We start from the raw sequence: 21,499 nt of genomic DNA, 5'->3' as shown, positions 1-21,499 counted from the left end.
TCTAATAAATGTTAGGAATAAAGCTATAAAAGAATAATATAAAGAATAATACCCCTTTCTTCAGACTATTTCTATGTGAACCACATTAAAAAAAAACAAGAACAAGGTAACATGAACACATTAATGATAGCAATGGCTGAAATTCACAAAATACTTTACAGGTGTTATCTCACTGAGCTTCACGGCAACCCAGTTAAATTAGGTATGGTATAAACGTGGGAATTTATGATTTTTTTTTTCAGTACACATTCTTCAGCTACACAAATTGCAAGCAATCTATGAGTCAGTAAAAAAAATCCTAGAGAATTAATTATCTGAAGAACAAAAAAAGTTAATTGATTTGTCCAGTGTCCCTCAGACAGGAAGTGTCATGGGCAGGATTTGAAGCCATGTTTCTTCTGATTCTGAACTCTTTCCATTGTTCCATACTGACCTTCCCAAAATAAGAAAAGTGAAAGCATATGCTCTCCAATTGGGAGGCTATCATGTTCCCTGATAGTGGGGAGAAATTGAGAACAAAAAGAAGAGTAAACATAAAAGCCTTGGAGAAAACTCACAATTAAAAGAAGGCCATGGATGGTATTTCAGTAAAGAGGCTGTGGAATGGTCAAACGGTAGGAGGAGAACAAGGGGAGCGGGAAGAAAGGAAACAAGCATTTATTAATTACCTACTATGTGTCAGGCATTGTACTAAGTGCTTTACAAATATTATCTTCATTTGATCCTGATGACCACCTTGGGAGGTAGGGGATATCATCCCCATTCTACAGTTGAGGAAACTGAGGCAGTTGTATGTTAAATGATCTTCCCTGAGTTACACAGCTAGTGTCTGAAACTGGATTTGAATTCAGATCTTCCTGATTCCAGACCCAGCACTCTAATAGTTGTACCATCTAGCTGCTTCAAGCAGTATCTTAAAAAGTCAGAGAGGAGAGACTATCTGGAGCAGGAGGTTGGACAATAGTGTCAAATGCTATAGAAAGGTCAATTATGAAAATTGAAAAAGGGCAATTGGATTTGACAATTAAGGGATTATTAGTAACTTAGAAAATCGTTTTAGTTGAGACATAATATCAGAAGCCAGATTTCAAGGGGATGAGAAGGGAGTGAGAGAAGAAATAGAGGTAATGAGTATAAATGTCTTTTTTTTAGAAGTTTAGAAAACAGCTGTGATCAACAAGTCAAGGGAACAATCATTTATTAAGGACCTACTATGTGCCAGGTATTGTGTTTAGTGCTAACATGAGGAAATGGTATGATCAAATAAAGGCTACAGAGTGTCTTTAGGGTAGAGAGTCTTTGAGAATTATGCTGGCCAAAAATAAATTAACCTTCCTTTAACTTTTCCAAATTTAGTCATTCTGACTTGGAAGGGCCTACCAGTCTCTTTTTGTATACTATTGGCATAACCTTCAAAAATCTAAAATCACTCATGTCACAATGAGGCATCAAATAAGGTATTTGGTGGATGTCCTTTCTAAGTATATCAATGTATAGCAATTGAATGAGAGTGCATGAAGATGAACACCTGTAATCCCTGCTATAGGAGGGGCTAAGGTTAGAGGATCTCTTGAGCTAGGGAGTTCTGAGCTACAATGGGCTATACTACTCTGGTGTGCACACTAAACTTCAAAATTAATAGAATGAGTCACCAGGAGTTGGGGAGGGAGGATGCACCTGATTGCCTAAAGGTGATAAACTAGCCAAGTTCAGAAACCCAGTGGGTCAAAGTTCCCATGTTGATCCATGGTAGGATTATGCTGTGAGTGGCCACTGTATTCTCAGGCTGGGGAAGATAGAGGGGTAGGGTGGTGCTAATCTTTAAAAAAAAAAAAAAACAGAGCATGTAATGTAAATTATGATGGCCATATGCTTTGTGCTCCTACTCTTTCATGTAACTAGATAACCTCTCAGGAAAATTCCAGTGGACTCTATTGCTTTAGAAGTTTGGTGGCAACAGTCTATAGTAGCTGGTTAGTGTGATTTCGGTTCTGACTTTAGAAAGTGAAGTTTATATTCGAATAAAAAGTGTCAATACAAATTACCCGGTCTTTGATTCCCTTGTTAAAAGTCAAAAGACTCCTTGTTAATTCCAAAAGGGGAAAAGAGGCAGTTGGAGATGGGGGCACCTTCAAAAGGAGAATCTGAATTATGTGGTGGAATATAAATTAAGTCAGGTACAACAAGATAGCCCCTACTAAAGAATGTCAGAGATTATAAGGCAACAAGGTACAGTGGAGATAACAACTGGTTCTTGAGTTAAAGGACCAGCTTCCCAATCTTTGATATTGAATTATCTGTATGACCCGGGGAAAGTCATTTTCCTCCTGTGTAAAATGTCAGAGATTCCTTCTACTTCTAGATCTAGGATGCTGTGAAAACATAAAAATCACTCTAGAGTGAGTGAACAAAGGGAAAAAAAAACATTGTGAAAAGGATCTGACTGATAACATGAAATATCTCAGAGAATGGCTATAGCTATGCTCATACCCCCACCTCTCTTTCCTAAAACTTGAAAACAAGTTGGTCTGGATTACTTTGATGGAAGACACATTTCAAAGCCCATTTCAAACTAATTTTAAGAAGTGGGGAGGGGTGGGAGTGGGGGCTTGTGGTTCAGCCTGTAGTGGAATATCCAACTTGGTTAAATGGTTTTCACTTTACTATGTGCATATTTTAGGCTTTGATTTACTTTCGAACCATCAGATAGGGGAAAATGAACACAGAGAGTTCATTTTCATACTGAACTACCTGAAATATATTTCAAGTGAGAATTCAAAACAGGTTGTTTTCCTTATGAATTTCAGAGCTAGGGGAAAAAATACATACCACTCATTCAGCCTTATGTCATCGATACCCATGATTACTTCTTCTTGGAAGAGATCATCATTTAATGTTAATAGATAATAGGAATTGCAGAAAGGGGTGGAAGCAGAGCAATTTTGTTTCTACCTTGCTAAATTTAATATACATTTAATAGAAGGATTATTTGATATAGTATCCTCTTTTTTGTTTGTTTTTCTTTGTATGTTGAAATATTTCCATTTATTGAGGATCACATTTGTAATAAAATCTTTTTTAAAAGAACAAGAGTTGATTGGAATCATGAGGTCATATGACTTTCTACTCATTCAGAACTTAAGGAGGCTTGGGACCATATTTGGACTTCCAACAAGTTCACTGAAAATATTTCTTTAAAAGCACATTAGAGGGTAGGTAGGTGGCACAGTGGATAGAGCACCGGCCCTGGAGTCAGGAGGACCTGAGTTCAAATCCGGCCTCAGACACTTAACACTTACTAGCAGTGTGACCCTGGGCAAGTCACTTAACCCCAATTGCCTCACTGAAAAAAAAAAAGCACATTAGAGAGAAAGAATATTTAAAATAGACATTTCAGGGTAAGGGTATATATAGGATCTGCCTTCAGAATGAGAATGGCTTAGAAACAGCAAGATCCTGGGTTCTGGCCAGCTATTAGGAGATGATCTGGGATAAAAGCTGAGAATGAAAAGCATATTGTCTTACCATTATCAAGCAGTCTTGCTCTGAAGATTTGGAAGCACCACATGGCTCATCACCTCATTCATTTAAACACTATCTTCTGGAATGTAACTCTTGGTTGCTATCATCACTCCCATTTTACAAGTGTACCAGAGTAATAGAGATTCCCAGATGCACGTGTAATCCTCTTTTTCTCTTCTAGTTTGTATATGGAAATGCTCGTTTTTATCTGATGTTTGTTAAAGTTCAGAAAATAAAATAAAATTTTTAAAAACCAGCAAGAGAAAAATGACCTCACAACAAATAAATTCCACATTAATGATTGTTGACATTTATATAGTACTTTAAGGTTTGTAAAGTGCTTCATGTATATTATTTATTTGATTCCCATAACAACTGTGAGAGGGTGGCATTCACATGAGAGGGAGGTGTTATTTATCCCCATTTTACAAACGAGAAAACTGAGAATGAAAAAGATTAAGTGTCTTGCCTGACATCATATAGCCATAAAGTGTCTGCATATGATTGTGATGGGATACTATTGTGTTGTAAGAAATGATGAGCAGGTTTTTGTGGTGACAAAGACTTGGTAATTGAGGGGAGGCCCATCAATTGGGGTATGGCTGAACAAGTTGTGGTATATGAATGTAATGGAATACTATTGTGCTGTAAGAAATGATAGGCAGGCAGATTTCAGAAAAACCTGGAAAGACTTACTTGAATTGATGCTGAGTGAAATGAGCAGGACCACAATATCAATACAGATGAGGGAACTGAGGCAAAAAGAGATCAAGTCATACAACTATTAAGTGTCTGAGGGCAGATTTGAACTTGTCTTCCTGATTCCAGGTCCAGTGCTCTAAGAAATGTACAAGGCACTGTACTAAGAGCTTTACAGATATATTATTTCATCCTCACAACAACCAAATAAGGTAGGTGCTATTATCATCCCCATTTTATGGTTGGGGAAACTGAGCCAGACAGAAGTTAAGTGACTTGCCCAACATGGCATAGACAGTAAGTGTCTGAGGTTGGATTTGAACTCAGATCTTCCTGACTCCGCCTAGCTGCCCAAGGTTTTATGTGTGTGTATACACACATGTGTGTATACATACATATATACGTACACCTATACACCTACACACCTATACACACATACATCTACACATGCATACATGAATACATATACACACATATACATGCATGCATACATGCATACACACACACATATAGTCAAGAGTGAGAACTTACTTCTAGGTAGATCGGGAAAGGCTTCCCATAAGAGGTGGTGTATGAGCTGAAACTTTCCAAAGCGTTTTGCCATCATTGCTGAATTGATGGGATAATATTGTGACTTAGGGGTAGCGTGGAAGGGACTGGAAACCTGGGATCTTGTCCTGGAATCCCATAGGATCAGCCACCGAGGCTCTGCAACTAACTAGGTATGTGACTGTAACTAAACCACTACATTTCCTTGAATCTCAGTTTCCTCATTTGTAAAATGAGGGGGTTTGATGAGATACCTTTTAACATTCTTACCAGTTCTCAATGTCTTAGTGCTTAAGCTATGATTCACATTTCACCTCCACCCTTTTATTCAAGTGGGGATTCTCAGAGTATGTGAATAATCCATTCCCTATTCATTCAAGTTCCATATCACATCTGTGCTCACACGCCCACCAATCCCTCCCGCCAATACAGCTCAATACATCCCTTAAACATTGAATTGAAAATAATTTTTTTTCCTATTGAACAAGCTTAAAGAAAGGGAATCAGCTGTGAAAGAATATGGCCTTTGGCAAGCCTACCTCAGGAGCTATAACGTCACCTGAACAGATTTCAATCCACAGGTCTTCTAAACAAGTTACCAATGAGGTAACTGCATGCTAATAACACAACCATGACAAAACAGAAACATTTTTACTTGTGGGGAAGAAAGAAATCATAATAATAATAATGATATTTTTTTAATGGGAAGGAAGTGAGTCATACTCCAGCAGGTAGTCAACCCCCAGGGATCTGGGATTGAAGAGAATCCCAAACAGTCTGCCTCTACTATCACATCAGTAATTCAGTCTTGTCCAGCAAGTCTCATTCAAATTCTAACCTAGCAGCCTTCCCTCCACCTCCTAGTCTCATCAACCCTCTAAGTAGGTTGGATTAAAATTTCATCAGTTCTTAAGAAAAAAAAAAAACCCAGATGGCTTGTTTTTTTAATAGTGTATAGGTCTATTCATATTCATTCATCCCCCACCCCCCCAATTAATTTAAGGTTCAGTAACCTTTACCAAAGGCCAAATGCTTAATATTCCTTCAAGTCATCAGGCATTCCAGCACCTGCAAAATCAAGGCTAATATAACGTTATTTTTGCTTAACAAAAACAAGAATTAATTTTTTTTTCCAAAGAAAAAGTGAAGGAGGAAATAAGAATTGATCTTTCTTAGATAATCATTTGCAGCAGTAGAAAATTAAGATGCACACCCAAGACTCAAGCTCAGAGGGCTTCACAGCCTCCTGGCAAATCAGAATTCCACTTCTTAAGCATCCTTAATATGCAAAGGTAGGATCACCTACCTAGTAACCTTTAGAATCATCAGTTTTAGACCTCTAGAAGTATCAACCTAATACAGAACCTAATTGCTGCATAATTTTTCAAAGTTGACTACTGATGAACTCAATGTCACATGTCCATAGAAGTTGGCTACTGTCAAATATAGCTAAAAGAGAAATCCTCACCCCTCCTATGGCAATCTTACACTTTAGAAAGGTGTTGCAATGAAAAACAACACTTTTCTAATGGAATCTCAGTCGAGGTTGACATTTTCCTGTTCTCTTCCTTTATCTCCCTCCATAGGGACTGCAAAGGAAAGTGTCCTATTAGCAGCTGGCCAGTGTTCGTATGATTTCATCCACATGGAAGAACAAATATTTTTTTTTTGTTGTTGTTGCTGCAAAAAGACTTACTCACAGGCAGATGTGATATTCAAACCACTAATAATCTTAAAGTGTTTTTCAAAAGGTACATTGAGGCTGCTTGGTAAATTTTCCAGAAAGGTCAATAAAGAAAAGAATCTATATACCCCCAAATATTTAAAGTAGCACTTTTGGGGGTAGCAAAGAACAACAAATAAAGTAAATGCTCTTTAACTGAGGAATGACTAAACATCGATGCATTGGAACATTACAATGCTATAAGAAATAACAATCATGACTCAGACTCATATGAACTGATGCACAGTGAAGAAAGCAGAACCAAGAAAAAGTATATAGACAATGGCTACAACAATGTGAGTGGAAAGGACAATAACTCTAAAACAAATGAATCTGAAAACTGGAATTTGATTGACCAAAGAGACAACACTTTTCTCCACATTCACCCTCCTTGATCCTTTCCAGAATCGGGGAATCAGGGGGTGTAGAAGGCTGCACACAAATCAGTCTTTTTAAATCATTAGTTCTGCAGGATTTTCTTTCTTCACACTTCATTATAAGGGATGGCTCTCTGGGATAAATGGGGGCAGGAATATGATAGGAAACAGAGATGGGGTAAAAACAAAATATGTCAATAAAATTATTTTAAAACAGCATGCAGGAAATCTGTTCTGATTTGTAATTATTGTCTTGCCTGTAGAGCTTACTTTTAAAGACTTCATCCCTCCCATTAGCATTGTGGTAGGTAAGCCAAATCCCCGAACAACTCACACGTCAGGGCTGTAGCTTTGAAAGCCTGAAAGCCAACATAAATGGATCCAAGCTGGCTCAGGTCTGGAGGAACATACTGAATTTATATGGAGAAGAAAGGGTAGTGTGAGGGAAAAACAGAAACTGGAAACCAATTCACACATAATTTGACAAAAGCCAAAGAAAACAATTTGAGGGATAATGATTGTTACACTTAATTGACATAGCAATCCTTGAGAACTGTAGCTCAAATGGCAAAAACACTATGACTGTAGATAGCTTGAATAAAGAAACAGCCAGAAGGGCAAAGATTTAGGGCTGAAGGGGAGGTCCTAAATCACATTCAACTGCTCCATTTTACAGATGAGGCAATGGACAGAGAGGAGTTAAGCAACTTGTCCAGAGTCACATAGAACTAGTTGTGTCTGAAGTGGGATTTGAACTCAGGTGTTCTTGAGACTCCAAATTTAGTATCCTACCCATCCACTATGCTACTTATCCAGCCTTACACCTATGAACCATCTTTTGTTGAAAATATAAATACAGTGTAATTAAGTCTCATCCTGTACAGATATAGGTCATGATGACCCTGAGCCTACCAATGTTGAGTCCAGGTAGATAAAGAGAGGCTTAGGGGGCAGCTAGGTAGTGCAGTGGATAAAGCACTGACCCTGGACTCAGGAGGACCTGAGTTCAAATCCAGCCTCAGACACTCGGCACTCACTAGCTGTGTGACCCTGGGCAAGTCACTTAACTCTCATTGACCTGGGAAAAAAAAAAAAACACCAAAAAAAAAAACCTAACAAGAGAGGCTTAGTGATCTGGGAGTCACCGAGCAGGTGTAAGAAGAAAAAGTGGGAAGAACTTACCAGCCTCGTGACTATGGACATGCCACTGAGCCTGTTTCTTATCTGAAAAATGACATTGGATTAAGTGACCTTTAAGGTCCCTTCCAATTCTATACCTGCAATAGTATGTAATTCGAAGGTCTTAATTAACCCTCAGCCCTCTCCTCTTATAAGTAATATTATCTAAGATTTTAATGTCAGTAATGAAGTAGAAAGACCAATGAACCTGGGAGTCATACATGTAAAGTTGGAAGGGACCCAAGAAGTCATTTAGTCCATCCCCCTCCATTTTACAGATGAAGAAACTGAGGCCTAAGTGACTTTCCAATATCTCAGAAATTAACGTTTCAGTGAAGGAGACCTGGTGTCCTAGTCTCAACTATGTCATAAATGTGAGGCCCTGGGCTAATCCCTCATCTACTCTGGGTTCTGTATCTTCTGCAGAATTAGGGAATTAGGCTAGAAAACTGTCAGCTCTCGGCTCTCTTTTGTCTCCCAGGTGCTTAACAAAGAGAAATGAGTTGAGGACTGCTAGATTTTTACAGCCTTTTCTGATTTAAGCCAGACTTTCTAAGTGATTTCCACATATCTCCACGAGGGAATTTTCTTCTAAACCAAAATTGGAAAGAGCTCCCATAAACATGCAAGAGGGATAAAGGGGAAAAATACCCTGCACAACTAGAGTGCTTATTGCTTATTCAATAGCCTATCAAAAGGCTCCCTTCTAAAATATGCTTATTTGGAGGAACCAGACAATGCAGTTCCCCATTGTGACCACCTTTTCATCTTGCAAACTCAAGAAATTAAATGCTTGAAAACTTAAGTCTCCATCTTTTAAGATGGAATCATGGAGAACTTTTTTCTCCCACAAAAAGCTACAGTAAAAAGGAGCTGAAGGAAGTATTTGCAACTACAAAAATTCTTTTGTTTTAACACTCCATCAACTTGAATAGAGCATGAATCACTTTTCAAGAGATTTTAAAATAAAATAATACCATGCACATTTGTTCATTATGCTATTTGCTACATTCTTGCTCGAAATGACTGGACAAATTGCCACTCCTGCTGTCTAAAACACAGAAGAAATAGGAATGGGGTCCTACCAGGGTGGACATGCCCACTATCACTGCTATTTCCCTTGTTAAACATGGTACACGACTTTTGGAATCCTCTCTTGAAAGGAAGAATTTCTGAAGCCTAAGGATTTTCCCAAATGCTATGGAGCCTCCTTTGTTGAAAGACTTCCTTTTCTTCTCTGTGCAGCCCCGAGAAACTTGCTCCAATGAGGTCTCCAATCATAGCCACTGTCTGCCACCATCATACACAGGTCAACCATTCATTATTGAGTCTAACTCATTCCATTTGACATCAGGTTTCTGTTGGGTATAAGTTATTCTTGCATTATTCATATGCTGCTTGTTTGGCTCAGATGCCTCTTTATGTAAACATTCATTTCCCATGGTGTTTTGCTGTTGTTCACCAAGCTTATATTATTTTGTTACTTGAGACACATATAGGTCTTGATTATGGCTGATCCATCAAAAGTTGCTGTACTCTCATCTCCAAGCATTGATATTTTGGAGAAATAATTGAATATTAATTTGAAAATCCAACCTACAAATACACATTTTTATGAGTAAAATTTATTATTTAATATTTTTCTTCCTTATACTCAGCAGTTGTTTGGAATTCTTTTTTACTCCGAGCATAGCATTTGTTTTGTTTTCTATGGTGTCTGAGCCTTTAATTCTGCAAAGAAAACAGCCTAACTAATGGGAGTGAGGTTTATAGATAAAATAAAAAAGCAGCCTCGAAATATTCACGACCAACACAATTTTGATTAAAGAAAGAACTCTGATTTTTAATAGTTTTGATCATTAAAAAAGTTTAAACCTGCATAGCAATCATTTCAAAAATAATTATTTAATGTTCCATAATTAAACTGTACACAACCTAGTCTTGGGACACAGAAGCCTGTGAGGTGAGTTTGCAGTCCAGTGCAATCAATCCCAGGAGCAGGGAGTCCGTCTCCCCTTGGCCGTTTAGTTCTGTTTGTCTAAGTTTTTTGTTGTGTTGCGTTGTGTTGTGTTGTGTTGTGTGTGTGTGTGTGTGTGTTTTCTGTTACTTGGCACAGTCTAGCTCCGCGTGTCAGCGGATCTGCACTGGGAAGAGAGAGCAGCTTGACCCCAGTCCTTTCTCCCTTCCCCTCCCCCCACTTGGCAGGACTTCCTTCTCAAAGTCGCTCAATGTCTCGGTATTTCTTCCTCAAGATGGAGACCTGGTCTTTAAAGAGGACGGGGTCGAGCCTCATCTGAGAATGGCTCAGCGGCATGTAGCCAAACCAGCTGGCAAACGTATTCATGCAGCTCTGTCTCTGGGCAAAGTGGTCTGGGTCAGCCCAACGAGAAGCCCGAGAAGTCTGGAGGAAAGAAGAGGAGAGGAAGGGGTGAGATAACTGAGTGACTTTACACAGACCAAGAAATGAGGTTATTATTAAGGAGTTGACATGGATATGGGGTAACACCAGCTATTTAAGAGTCTGACGGAAGTGTACTGGTGGGTGAGTGTGGGGGTGGGGGGACATTCTGGTTTGGGTTCCTGACTCAGTCACAAAACCACAGGATAGCAGATGAAGAGCTGAAATAAAAGCTTACATTTATATAGTATTTTCAGGTTTACAAAGCATTTGACATACATTATCTCATTTCAGTCTGGGAATTAGGTGCTATGTTTATCTCCAATTTACAGAGGAGGAACCTGAGGCTGGCAGAGGCTAAATGACTTTACTGGGGTCACATAGCTAATAAATATCTAAGGTAGGATTTGAACTTGGATTTTCTACCAGAACTCTAATTCAATGTGAATCAAGGGGCCATTGAGTCTGACACCTTTATTTTGCCGATAGGAAACATGAAATACATAGAGGTTAAGTGATTTGTCCAGAGTCATGATACTAGCAATTATTGGGCAGGATTTGAATGCAGGTCTTCCTGACTCCAAGATCAGGACTCTATCCACTATGCTACCTAGGTGCTTAGACTTTCTGAGCTAGAAGGGACCTCTGAGCCTCTCTAATTCAACCCATACCAATATAAGAATTCCCTCTACAACATACCTTGACAAGAGACCGTCTAGCCTGTGCTCAAAGTCTTCATATGAGAGAGGTCATCTCTATTCTGAGGGAAATAGCCCTTCCCACTTTTATAGCTCTAATTATCAAGAAGCTCTCCCTTATATAACAGCTATCATTTATATTGCCCTTTAAGGTTTGCAAAGAGCTTTACATATATTATCTCAGAAGGAATTAGGAGATTTGCACATAGTCAAATAACTAAATCCAAGTGTCCAGGCCTCTGTCCTTGAACTCAACAGACACAACCACAAGTTTTCATGTCTGCAGTTGATCTTCCAGAAGTCAACAGTGCCAATCACAGACAAAATGCATATAAAGATGAGAAGTACAATCGCAATATCTAATTTTCCTCTGATAGCTTGGAATACGTAGTCTGATAGCTTGGAAGAAGTGAGTTCTCCTCTTGAAGCTTCTAGGTTTTGTTGCTTCTGCTGTTTGTTTTGCTATAAAATGAAAGTTAATGCTACTAACCATATCCTAAACTCTGGAGTCACCACATCCCCAAATTCATGTCTAACCCTTTTATAAAAATTAATGGTTTTGTTGTTGTTAAAATGTTAAATGGAACTTTCATGATGCTGACATCAACTAGTCTGCAACCTTGATTTATGCCTAAAAGCTATAAAGGTTTTTTGTTTGTTTTGTTTTTTGGTGAGGCAATTGGGGTTAAGTGACTTGCCCAGAGTCACACAGCTAGTGTCAAGTGTCTGAGGCTAAATCTGAACTCAGGTCCTCCTGACTCCAGGGCCGGTGCTCTATCACCTAGATGCCCCAACTATAAAGCTTTTTAAGATAGTTCACAGAATCGAAAAGGCAAGTTAGGTAGTGTCTGGAAGAGCTCAGTTTGAATCTTTCCTCTGGCTGTGTGACCTTGGCCTAGTGACCTAACCTTTCATCTTCAGTTTTCCCATCTGTAAAATGATGCCCACAACCATAGTGTCTCATGGGGTTGTTGTGAGGATCAAATAGATAAAAGCACTTTGCAAACTTTAAAATGCTAATTCAACATTAAGTGATGATGACAATAAGGATGATGTTAAAAGTCACCAGTTTGGCGACTGAGTACAAAAACTGTCACTACAGAGTAAGTCAAAAGTCACAAAGGGGTTTCAATATTTAATAACTCCTTTATTTTTCATTTATAATAGCATAGCATCATATGCAGTACATATATATATATGAAGTGAATTTATATTATGTGTGAAAAATCAAAACTTGTAAATAGCAAAAAATTAAGAAAAAAAAAATTCAAAAAGTTATTAAAACAAAATGCCTTTCGGGCAGCTAGGTGGTGCAGTGGATAAAGCACCAGCCCTGGAGTCAGGAGTAGCTGAGTTCAAATCCGGCCTCAAACACTTCAAACTTGCTAGCTGTGTGACCCTGGGCAAGTCAATTGCCTCACCAAAAAAACAAACAAACAAACAAACAAACAAACAAAAAAAACCCCAGCCTTTTGGCCCACCCTTATTTCAGCTGACTGAAGGGAAGTAAGGGGTATATTTGTTCACTGGTTGTTTTTTTTTTTTTTTCAAATAAGAAAACATCCATCAACAAAACATTTGAAAACTACCATATTGGGTATGGTACATACCCATACAAGGGTAGGTGGAAGAACCCAAGCCCACACATTTTCTTTAAGGTTTGCACTGTGTCCCATCAGAAACCTTTTTTTCCTTTTAGCAAATGCCCTCTGCTGAGAAGACATTTTAAACATTTGTTTAATGGGCAGCTTTGGTGAATGTTCATTAAGCTAGGGGTGTCCATTAAGTTCCTCTACTGAGCTGCCTTTAACTATCTTTTTTCACCCACTAAGATTGTCCATAGACTTCACGTTCTTTTTAAGGGGCTCTTGTACTCAAAGCACTGCTTTCTGAAACTAAAGATGTCTGCCTTTCTCACTTCACTTATCCTGCCCCACCGGTACCTTTACCAAACACAATCAGCTATGCAAACAGTCATTGCCCACTCAGGATAGGAATTATTGATCGTGGATGAGTAGTAAGGATGGCTGTCCTCATTAATTTACTTTCTAAGTACCTAAGAAGAAGAGGGGAGGATGGCAATTTCTTTTGGGGTTAACTAAATGTGAGCTCCCTGGGGGAAGGAATTATTTCTGCTTTTCTTGGTATCCCTATTCTTTAACATGTAGCATTTAAAAATTCTTGTTGATTGATGGATTTGTAGTACTCAAAAAGGGGGAGGGGGTTAGGGGAATAGCTTTAAATTTCCACAGAACTTCTGCCTAGTACTAATTAGGCATCAGATCATAGCTCAAGAGCCGGAAGGGGCCTCATAGGCTGTCTGGTCCAACCTCCTCCTCATTTATAGATGAGGAAATTGTGGTCAGGAAAGTTGAAGGACTCAGCCAAAGTCACCCAGGTAGTAAAATTCACAGGTGAAATTTGAACTTAAGACTTCCGGTTCCAGATTTAGTGCTCATTGTTCTATGCCAGTAATCGGCAAATTACAGCTCACAGGATGCCAAATTTTGTGGATGGTGCTTAAGTCAAGAATGGACTTTACATTTTTAAATAAAGTTTTATTGTGGTTAAAAATGAAAAACTATTCTTGGTTTACAAGTTTCACAAAAAGAGACAGCAGGCCAGATCTGCCCTCCTACTGTTGTTTGCCAACCCCTGCAAGGTCAGATTCTTGAAAATAAGGTTTTCTTGGAAAAAATGAATTTGAGGAAAGCCTAATTAATGGTATTTTTCAAACTGTTCTAATAAGTCAACAGGCAGATATGTGCATTGATTTATGCTTCTGTCATGGCCTTTGGGGCTGCTAGGTGACATAGTAGATAGACTGCAGGGCCTGGAGTCAGGAAGACTCATATTTCTGAGTTCCAATCTGACCTCAGATACTTACTAGCTGTGCGACCCTGGGCAAGTCACTTAATCCTGTTTGCCTCAGTTTCCTCATCTGTCAAATGAGCTGAAATAAAGGAAATGGCAAACCACTCCAGTTTCAAACAATCAAGAAAAACTCCAAGTGGAGTCACAAAGAGTTAGACTCAACTGAAAAAACAACTGAACAACAACAACAATAACATGATCATTATTTAGAAACCAACCCATTCACTGGTATAACTCTATAGTTGCTTAGATGAGCCATACTCAGTTCCAGAAGGTCATTTAGGGCCACTCACAAACCAGCCAAAGAGTCTATGCTGTTAAAAATGTGAATGTTGTGGATAAAACACTGGCCCTCAATTCAGGATGACCTAAGCTCAAATCCAGACCCAGACACTTGATACTTGCTAGCTGTCTGACCCTGGGCAAGTCACTTAACCCTCATCCCCCTCCCCCCGCAATGTGAATGCCAATTTACCTGTAGAGAGAAGTGGAATCAACACAGCAAAGAATCTAGCACCTCCCTTACAAATATTAAGGGCTCAATAAATGCAGAATTTAAATATGAATTTATTAGAAGATGCCTGTGAATTAGCCATGCTTCGAGAACTCTGATTTAAAAAGCAAAGAAAAGCTATAAAGACTAAGTGGGCTTCCTTAGTTCAAAAGAGAAATAACAGTTCTTGCAGTTGTAAACAGCCCTACAACTGTCTCCTAATAAGGACAAGTCTCTTCTATCAATAAATGATCAAATTTCCATGTGCATACTTATTATGCAAATATAAAACCTAAGAAACCTTAATTGTATGGTTTAGATGAATCCAAAGCAGTTTGCGCTTTCTTTCCTAAGTAAAACTTGTTACCATTTAAATGGAGCCCAGTTTACATTGAATTAAATTATGTTCTGGAAGATGTCATGAGCATGGATCTAAAAGCTGGAAGGAACTTCATAAGCCATAATATATAACTGTTTTGTTTGCCAGATGAGAAAACTGAGACCTGGAGGCATTATGTGACATTTATCAAGGTCAGCTGGATAATAAGTATAAGAGGCAGGGTTTGAACCCAGGTCCTAAACTTAAGGTGTGGTGTTTCTTTCCCCTTGCCTGAGTGACATAAGTATTCAACAAACTAACTTTTGTGTACGTCTAAGAGGCAGTTCCAGATTTATGAACAGATTGTGCTGTAAATGTTCATGTGTAAATTAGTTGCATGGAATTCAGAACAAATTTTCCCATAGACACGATGTTTCAGATGGCGGTGATGTTTCCTAGTCATCCCATCGGAGCTTACGGAATCTATACTATTCATGAAGCATATAGTAGTGTAGATTGGGGTTTAGAATGTGATTCTATAATTTGTGACAATGTTCTTAGGGGAAAATATTCTGAAATTCCAATTTGGGATCCCACTAAGTCTACAATAAGAAAAGGGATAACCTTATCACTTGGCAAGCACGGTCACTCTGGGGTTAGGAGCCACATGAGGTAGTGAGAGATAGAAGCAAGAGGCTCTAGAAAGGGAGAAAGGAGCAAAGGGGCCAGAAATTCTGTGATCATGGGGGCAGCTAGGTGACTCAGTGGATAGAGCACCAGCCCTGGATTCAGGAGGACCTAAGTTCAAATCTGGCCTCAGACACTTAACACTTACTAGCTGTGTGACCCTAGGCAAGTCATTCAACCCCAATTGCCTCACACACCCCACCCCACCCCCTGAAAAAAAATCCTGTGATCTTAAACTCCTGGTGATATTTCTTGGTCCTGAGCTAGATAGCTGGTTGTATTTCATTCAATTTGACAAATATTCATTAAGCACCTATGTGCTTAGGCACTGGGTTAAGCACTGGGAAACAAAAAGAGGCAAAAAAATAATTCCTAGCCTTCAATCTTATAATCTAAGGGTAGGTCTATGGGCAATGTACAAACAAATACATACAAACCAAGCTGTATACAGGATAGGAAGTAATCAACAGAGGGAAGACATTTCAATTAAGAGGGATTGGGGGAGGCTTCCTTTAGGAAATGGGATTTTAGTTGGGACTTAAAGGAAGCCAGGGAGGTGCCATCTTAAGATGTGACAGAGCATTAGAAACTGGAGATAGGAAGAAGTGAGTTTGAGTCAGCTCTACCACCCTGGGCCAGTCACTTAACCTCTCTTGATCCCAGTTTTGTCATCTATAAATGGAGGGGTTAGACTCGATCATCACCTCCAAGGTCACTGCCAGCTCTAAATCAATGATTCTACAGTCATTATTTTATATTGTAATATAAAAATGAATATTTTGTTGCTGGTCAGGGTCTTCCTCCTCCCTGCCTCGATGTGGACTAGAATTCAGTCTCACAGCTTTTTATCTACTTTTTCCTTGACATACCCACACAGCTTTTTGAAAGTATTTTCTAGGGCAGGGACTCCAAAGCTGGGATCTACAGATTCCAAAGTGTGTCAGTGGATAGATTTTGGTGGGCCTGTGAACTTGGATAGGGAAAAAATACATCTCTATTTTCACTAACCTCTAACTAAAATTTAGAATTTCCTTCAATTATAATATAGGCAACAAAACGTTATTCTGGGAAGGGCGTTCATAGGCTTCCAAAGAAGACTGCCAAAGGGATCCACGACATACAATAATAATAATAATAATAATAATAATAATAATAATAATAATAATAATAATAATAATAATAATAATAATAATCAACTCCTCTTAGAAGGGATTTTTATGAAAGGGGGTTAAATGACTGCCTCCTAGCTATTCCTTCCCCAACATTCATATGCATAAGCACACACGTTAAACACATAAATCCCTTTTTTTGGGAACAAAACAAGTCTTTTGGCATACAGAGGGCTGTTCTAAAGTATTATTCATCAAATGAGATAATGTGCGTAATTTTTTTGTAAACCATAAAGTGCTACATAAATGAACTATTATATATTTTCTACCCTTTAAAAGAAGGACCACTTCAAGCTGGGCTGAGCATTTCATTAACAGAAGTTAGGGTGGGGAAAAGGGTCCTGGAGAGAAAGAGAATGAGCTGCTGGTTTCCAGATGCAAGTAAGCTCTATGCCAGAGGTGGCAGCATGGAAGAGAGGAGCAGTCACTGGGTTGGGGGTAATGGTCAAAGCATTGAAACTCAAGCCAAGAGAGACCTCAGTTCAAATCTAAGCTCTGACACTGAGTGGGTATCCATGGGAAAGTCTCTGAGCTTCAGTTTCTTTACCTGTAAAATGGGGATAATAATATATCTGAATTTTACATATATTAATATATATTTCACATAAATAGGATTCTTATATATGTGATTTATATATATATGTATGTATTCTTATCTTCTTTCTATATATCTATATCATCTCTCTCTATACACACACACACACACGGTTCTTAAGAGGAAATTGTTTTGCAAATCTTAAATTTCTACACAAATTTTGGGCTGGATCTGATTTGGTCTTAGAAAGCTATCTGGTGCATTGAGAGACTAAGCGATTTGACCAGGACTCACACCCATTATGTGTTAGAGGTGGGGCATGAATCCAGGTCTTCTAAAGACTCTTGGACCAGCTCTCTATCCACTGTACCATGATGCTCCCTCCCTCCATATGAGCTATTATTAAATATATTTCTTTCCTCACTATTGTCAGTCCTAGCACTTTAACCTCCCCCCTTCCCCCCCCCATGGCAGAGACCTTGAGGGAAAAGTAAGAATGGGATATGGTAATGGAACCAATCCCAGGCAGCAGGGGGATAGGAGAAGGAGGAGGAAGACAAAAAGAATATTTCAATTGATGACAAAAGAAAGGAAAAGGAAGCTTTTGTGGTCACCAGGCTGGGTGACCATTCTAGGTTGTCACAATATATATATATATATATATATATATATATATATATATATATATATATATATATATATATATATATATAAATATATATATATATATAAAAAGACAGACAAATTGGATGAACAAAAGTTGAGTATTTTTTTTTTTGTATATGACAAATATAGAATGTAGGCATAGCTAGACATGCCTGGCTAAATTCAGAAATGGTCCCAAATAGTGTTAAAATTGACTATAATCACAACTGGCACTCTTAGATTGGACAAATTTCGCAAGTCACTAGAAAAGGCACAAAATATATACTAAGAGTTATATGATTTGCAACCTGGACATTTTTAAAAAATGTTTACAATGCAATAAATAAAAATTAGATATTATCAAAGCACCTTCTGTGAATGAAAAAAAAATCAGAAATTGAAATTTTTTAGGTTTGCTTAAATTGTGGCTGTTGTAAAAGAGAAATAGTTTATGTTATTTTCAATTACTTGCTGCCACAAGATATCCAGACAGAGCTATAGAATTGTGTTAAGATGGGATGTTCAAATGTGCCTCATTGAATTGACCAAGTCTAAGTCAGGTGTTTCTAGATTTACCTGGACTGATCTATATAATCTGTAAGAACAGGGTGTTTGCAAAATGACTAATATGGGAATGTTTTACATGATTGCATATGTATACCTATATCAGATTGCTCACCAGCTCAGGGAGGGAGGAGAGAAGGAAAGAATTTGGAACATAAAACTTTAAATTATTTTTTGGGCATATCTAGGTTTGTCTTCCTTCAAGTTCATTCTCTTGTGTTTCTCTGTCTCTGTCTCTCTCTCTCTCTCTCTCATACACACACACACACACACGCGCGTGCGCGTGCGCGCGTGGATAAGAATTGACAATTTTAGATTGGTAAGACCTGTGATCTACTTACTAAAGGAATTCCCCTTCCTAAGACACATGTTACAAATTCTCACTCTGTGCATCATGCATCTCCTTTTCCTATCCCCCAGACAGCATCATTATGGCAGTTAGAAAGGGCAAAATGTCTAAAAGGTCATTATTATTTTCTCCTCATTTTATGAATTAGCATGGCCAAAATAATTCATCACCTTGTGGCTGTTTCTCTATTAATTCTCAGAGAATCATAGGCCCACAGTTGTGGAATAGGAAGGCAGCTCAGATGCCATGTGCTTCCCTTCTCACTTTAATGATGAGAAAGCTGAAGGCCAAAAAGGTTAGACTACATGTGAAAAATCACATAGGTAGTAAATAGGTGGCAGAGGCAGGGTCTGAAACCAGGTCCTTAGACTTTATAGCTGAAGTTTTTCCCCCTTAGCCCTAAATTCTGGTAGGTTCTCCAAGGACAGACTCCACTGAGCCTTTCTTGCCTGATAGGACCTGTGAGAGCAGATGCTCCATTGACATAATCTTTGAGAGCTGAAGGTTACCTCAGCACCAGGATGAGTAAGGCTTTCAAGGAAGACCATTAATTTATCATATTCTAAATCAGGATCACAAGCATGAGTTAAAAATGAGACATACAGGGGGCAACTAGGTGGTGCAGTGGATAAAGCACCAGCCCTGGATTCAGGAGGACCTGAGTTCAAATCTGGCATCAGACACTTGACACTTACTAGCTATGTGACCCTGGGCAAGTCACTTAACCCTCATTTCCCCCTGGGGGGGGGGGAAGGAATAAGAAGAAAAAAAAATGAGACTTACAGGTAGGGAGTTAAATCTCTAAATCACATTACTGTGATTGTTAACAATCCTGTTCCCAAATTAAAGATAAACCACAATCAAAATTTACCCATAAGTCTATGTTAAAGAAGCTGTGGATCAAATTAACTAGCCATGATATGTCAACATTTCAAGGGCCTGTAACTTAATCCATGTAGGCACTCCCTTCACTAATAATGACCAAATTCCATCTTTAACTTGGTAGATATCTTTATGTAGTATTTCCTTCTCTGTATAACAACCTGTTTTCCCTTAGTAGATTGTAAATATCTTGAGGACAGAGACTGTTTGTTTTTTGTCTTTTTACCCAACACCTGCTATATTACCCAGCATATAGTAAAGCACTTAATACAAGCTTGTTGAATTGGAACTTCTGAGCACTGGTGTGGACAAAAGAAATTCAGGATACTGTAGCTGCTGTGTTAGCGAACCTCTCTGCTCTCAGCCAGTATGGTTCTCAGGCCATCCTGGATGGCATTCTAGCTGGGTAGAACATGCCAAAGTCCTCTGTATCACCAAGAGTCTTTGAGAAGAGATCTTGGTCCTAGGGTTTACAATTAATTAATGTAAATTAGGATTATAGTATCATCAATTTAGAGTTGTAAGGGATACTAGAGGTCATTTAGTCTAACATCCTCATTTTAGAGATGAGAGAAGATGAGACACTTGTCTGAGGTCACAAAGCTAGGAAGTATTGGAAGCAGGATTTGAATTCAGGTCTTCCTGACTCCAAGTTCAACAAATTTAATTCTTGCACTACACAGATCTTGAAATAGCTGACTACACAAACTCTGGAGGAGTTATTAAAAATCTTCTTCATATTGTGTCCTAAATCAGATGATAAGTAGCATTTTCCCTTCCCTTCCCTTCCCTTCCCTTCCCTTCCCTTCCCTTCCCTTCCCTTCCCTTCCCTTCCCTTCCCTTCCCTTCCCTTCCCTTCCCTTCCCTTCCCTTCCCTTCCCTTCCCTTCCCTTCCTCTCCCTTTTCTTTGATATGGTTGGGAAGGAAACACAAATTTTGGGTTAATCTCATATGTTCCAATTTTAAAACTCCCTTAGCTTCTCTAGGTTTGGACTTGTTTAATTTGTTTATCTTCATCTTCCAACTGGCAAGACCTTGTTAAGTCTTAAGAGTTCTTCAGCTAAGGAAACATTTAAACCCTCTGTTAATAAACAAGACAAAGTAAGTTCCAGCCACCCTCACCTGCCCCATCATTGTCTCTTTATACTGTTTTTTCTGGGTCACTTTGATTGGAGGCAGTTTCGTCACAGCTGACACAAGGAAGTTCATCAGAATGTCCTCACAGTTGGCCAACTGGTCCACCATATTCTTCAGGCTGGCTGGCAGATAATGAGTGTACAGGTAGTGATAATATCTACAAAACCAAAGGACAAAAATAGCTGTTCATGTGGGGACATCATCATGGGAAGATATGCGATTCGCACATATAGAAAAGACACAGAAGCCAGCTGGACCCTAAAATAAATCATTATAATTGGCTTGTCACAGATCAAAAATAGGGGTGATGGCTCACCAGGCTAACACATTTTCAGGTCAAACCTGTTAGGGAAGCACATCTGAACACTTGAAAACAGCAAGAGGAATAACTTACATATTATTTATTAACTGTGAAAGACCTTGCTTTATGATTCCACGGATGCAGTTTAAATTCAAACCAAATCATAGCAATCTATAGAGCATCCCTCACCCAAGAAGTCCATTACATGGCTATCCTTGTCCTTGATACTATGAATATACTATTCTACCACGTGTGGTCCACAGTACAAATATTTCAAACACACAATTTGGTGGAACTCAGATTGATTGCAACTGAATAAGCTGGACTCCTCAATTAACCAGAAGTTTTTCCTCTCAACTTTACTTTCAAGAGAGAGAAATAAAGTGACATTAGAAATTT

General features: G+C 38.6%; 1 protein-coding gene across 1 annotated transcript in view; it reads right to left on the bottom strand.

Moving 5' to 3' along the window:
• Window positions 1–9,865: 9,865 nt before the first annotated feature.
• EXT1 (exostosin glycosyltransferase 1) overlaps window positions 9,866–21,499 on the bottom strand; it is a 362,793-nt gene continuing 351,159 nt past the window's right edge. Inside the window, exons 10-11 of the mRNA XM_044004472.1 lie at window positions 20,785–20,956; window positions 9,866–10,450 (exon numbers count right to left, since the gene is read on the bottom strand). Of these exons, the coding sequence (XP_043860407.1) occupies window positions 10,265–10,450; window positions 20,785–20,956 (358 nt within the window). The 3' untranslated portion in view covers window positions 9,866–10,264. The remainder of the gene's footprint in view (window positions 10,451–20,784; window positions 20,957–21,499) is intronic.

The sequence above is a fragment of the Dromiciops gliroides genome, chromosome 1, assembly GCF_019393635.1.
Source record: "Dromiciops gliroides isolate mDroGli1 chromosome 1, mDroGli1.pri, whole genome shotgun sequence".
NCBI lineage: Eukaryota > Metazoa > Chordata > Mammalia > Microbiotheria > Microbiotheriidae > Dromiciops > Dromiciops gliroides.
Note: the sequence above shows the minus strand (reverse complement) of the source record. Positions and strands in the feature narration are given on the sequence as shown.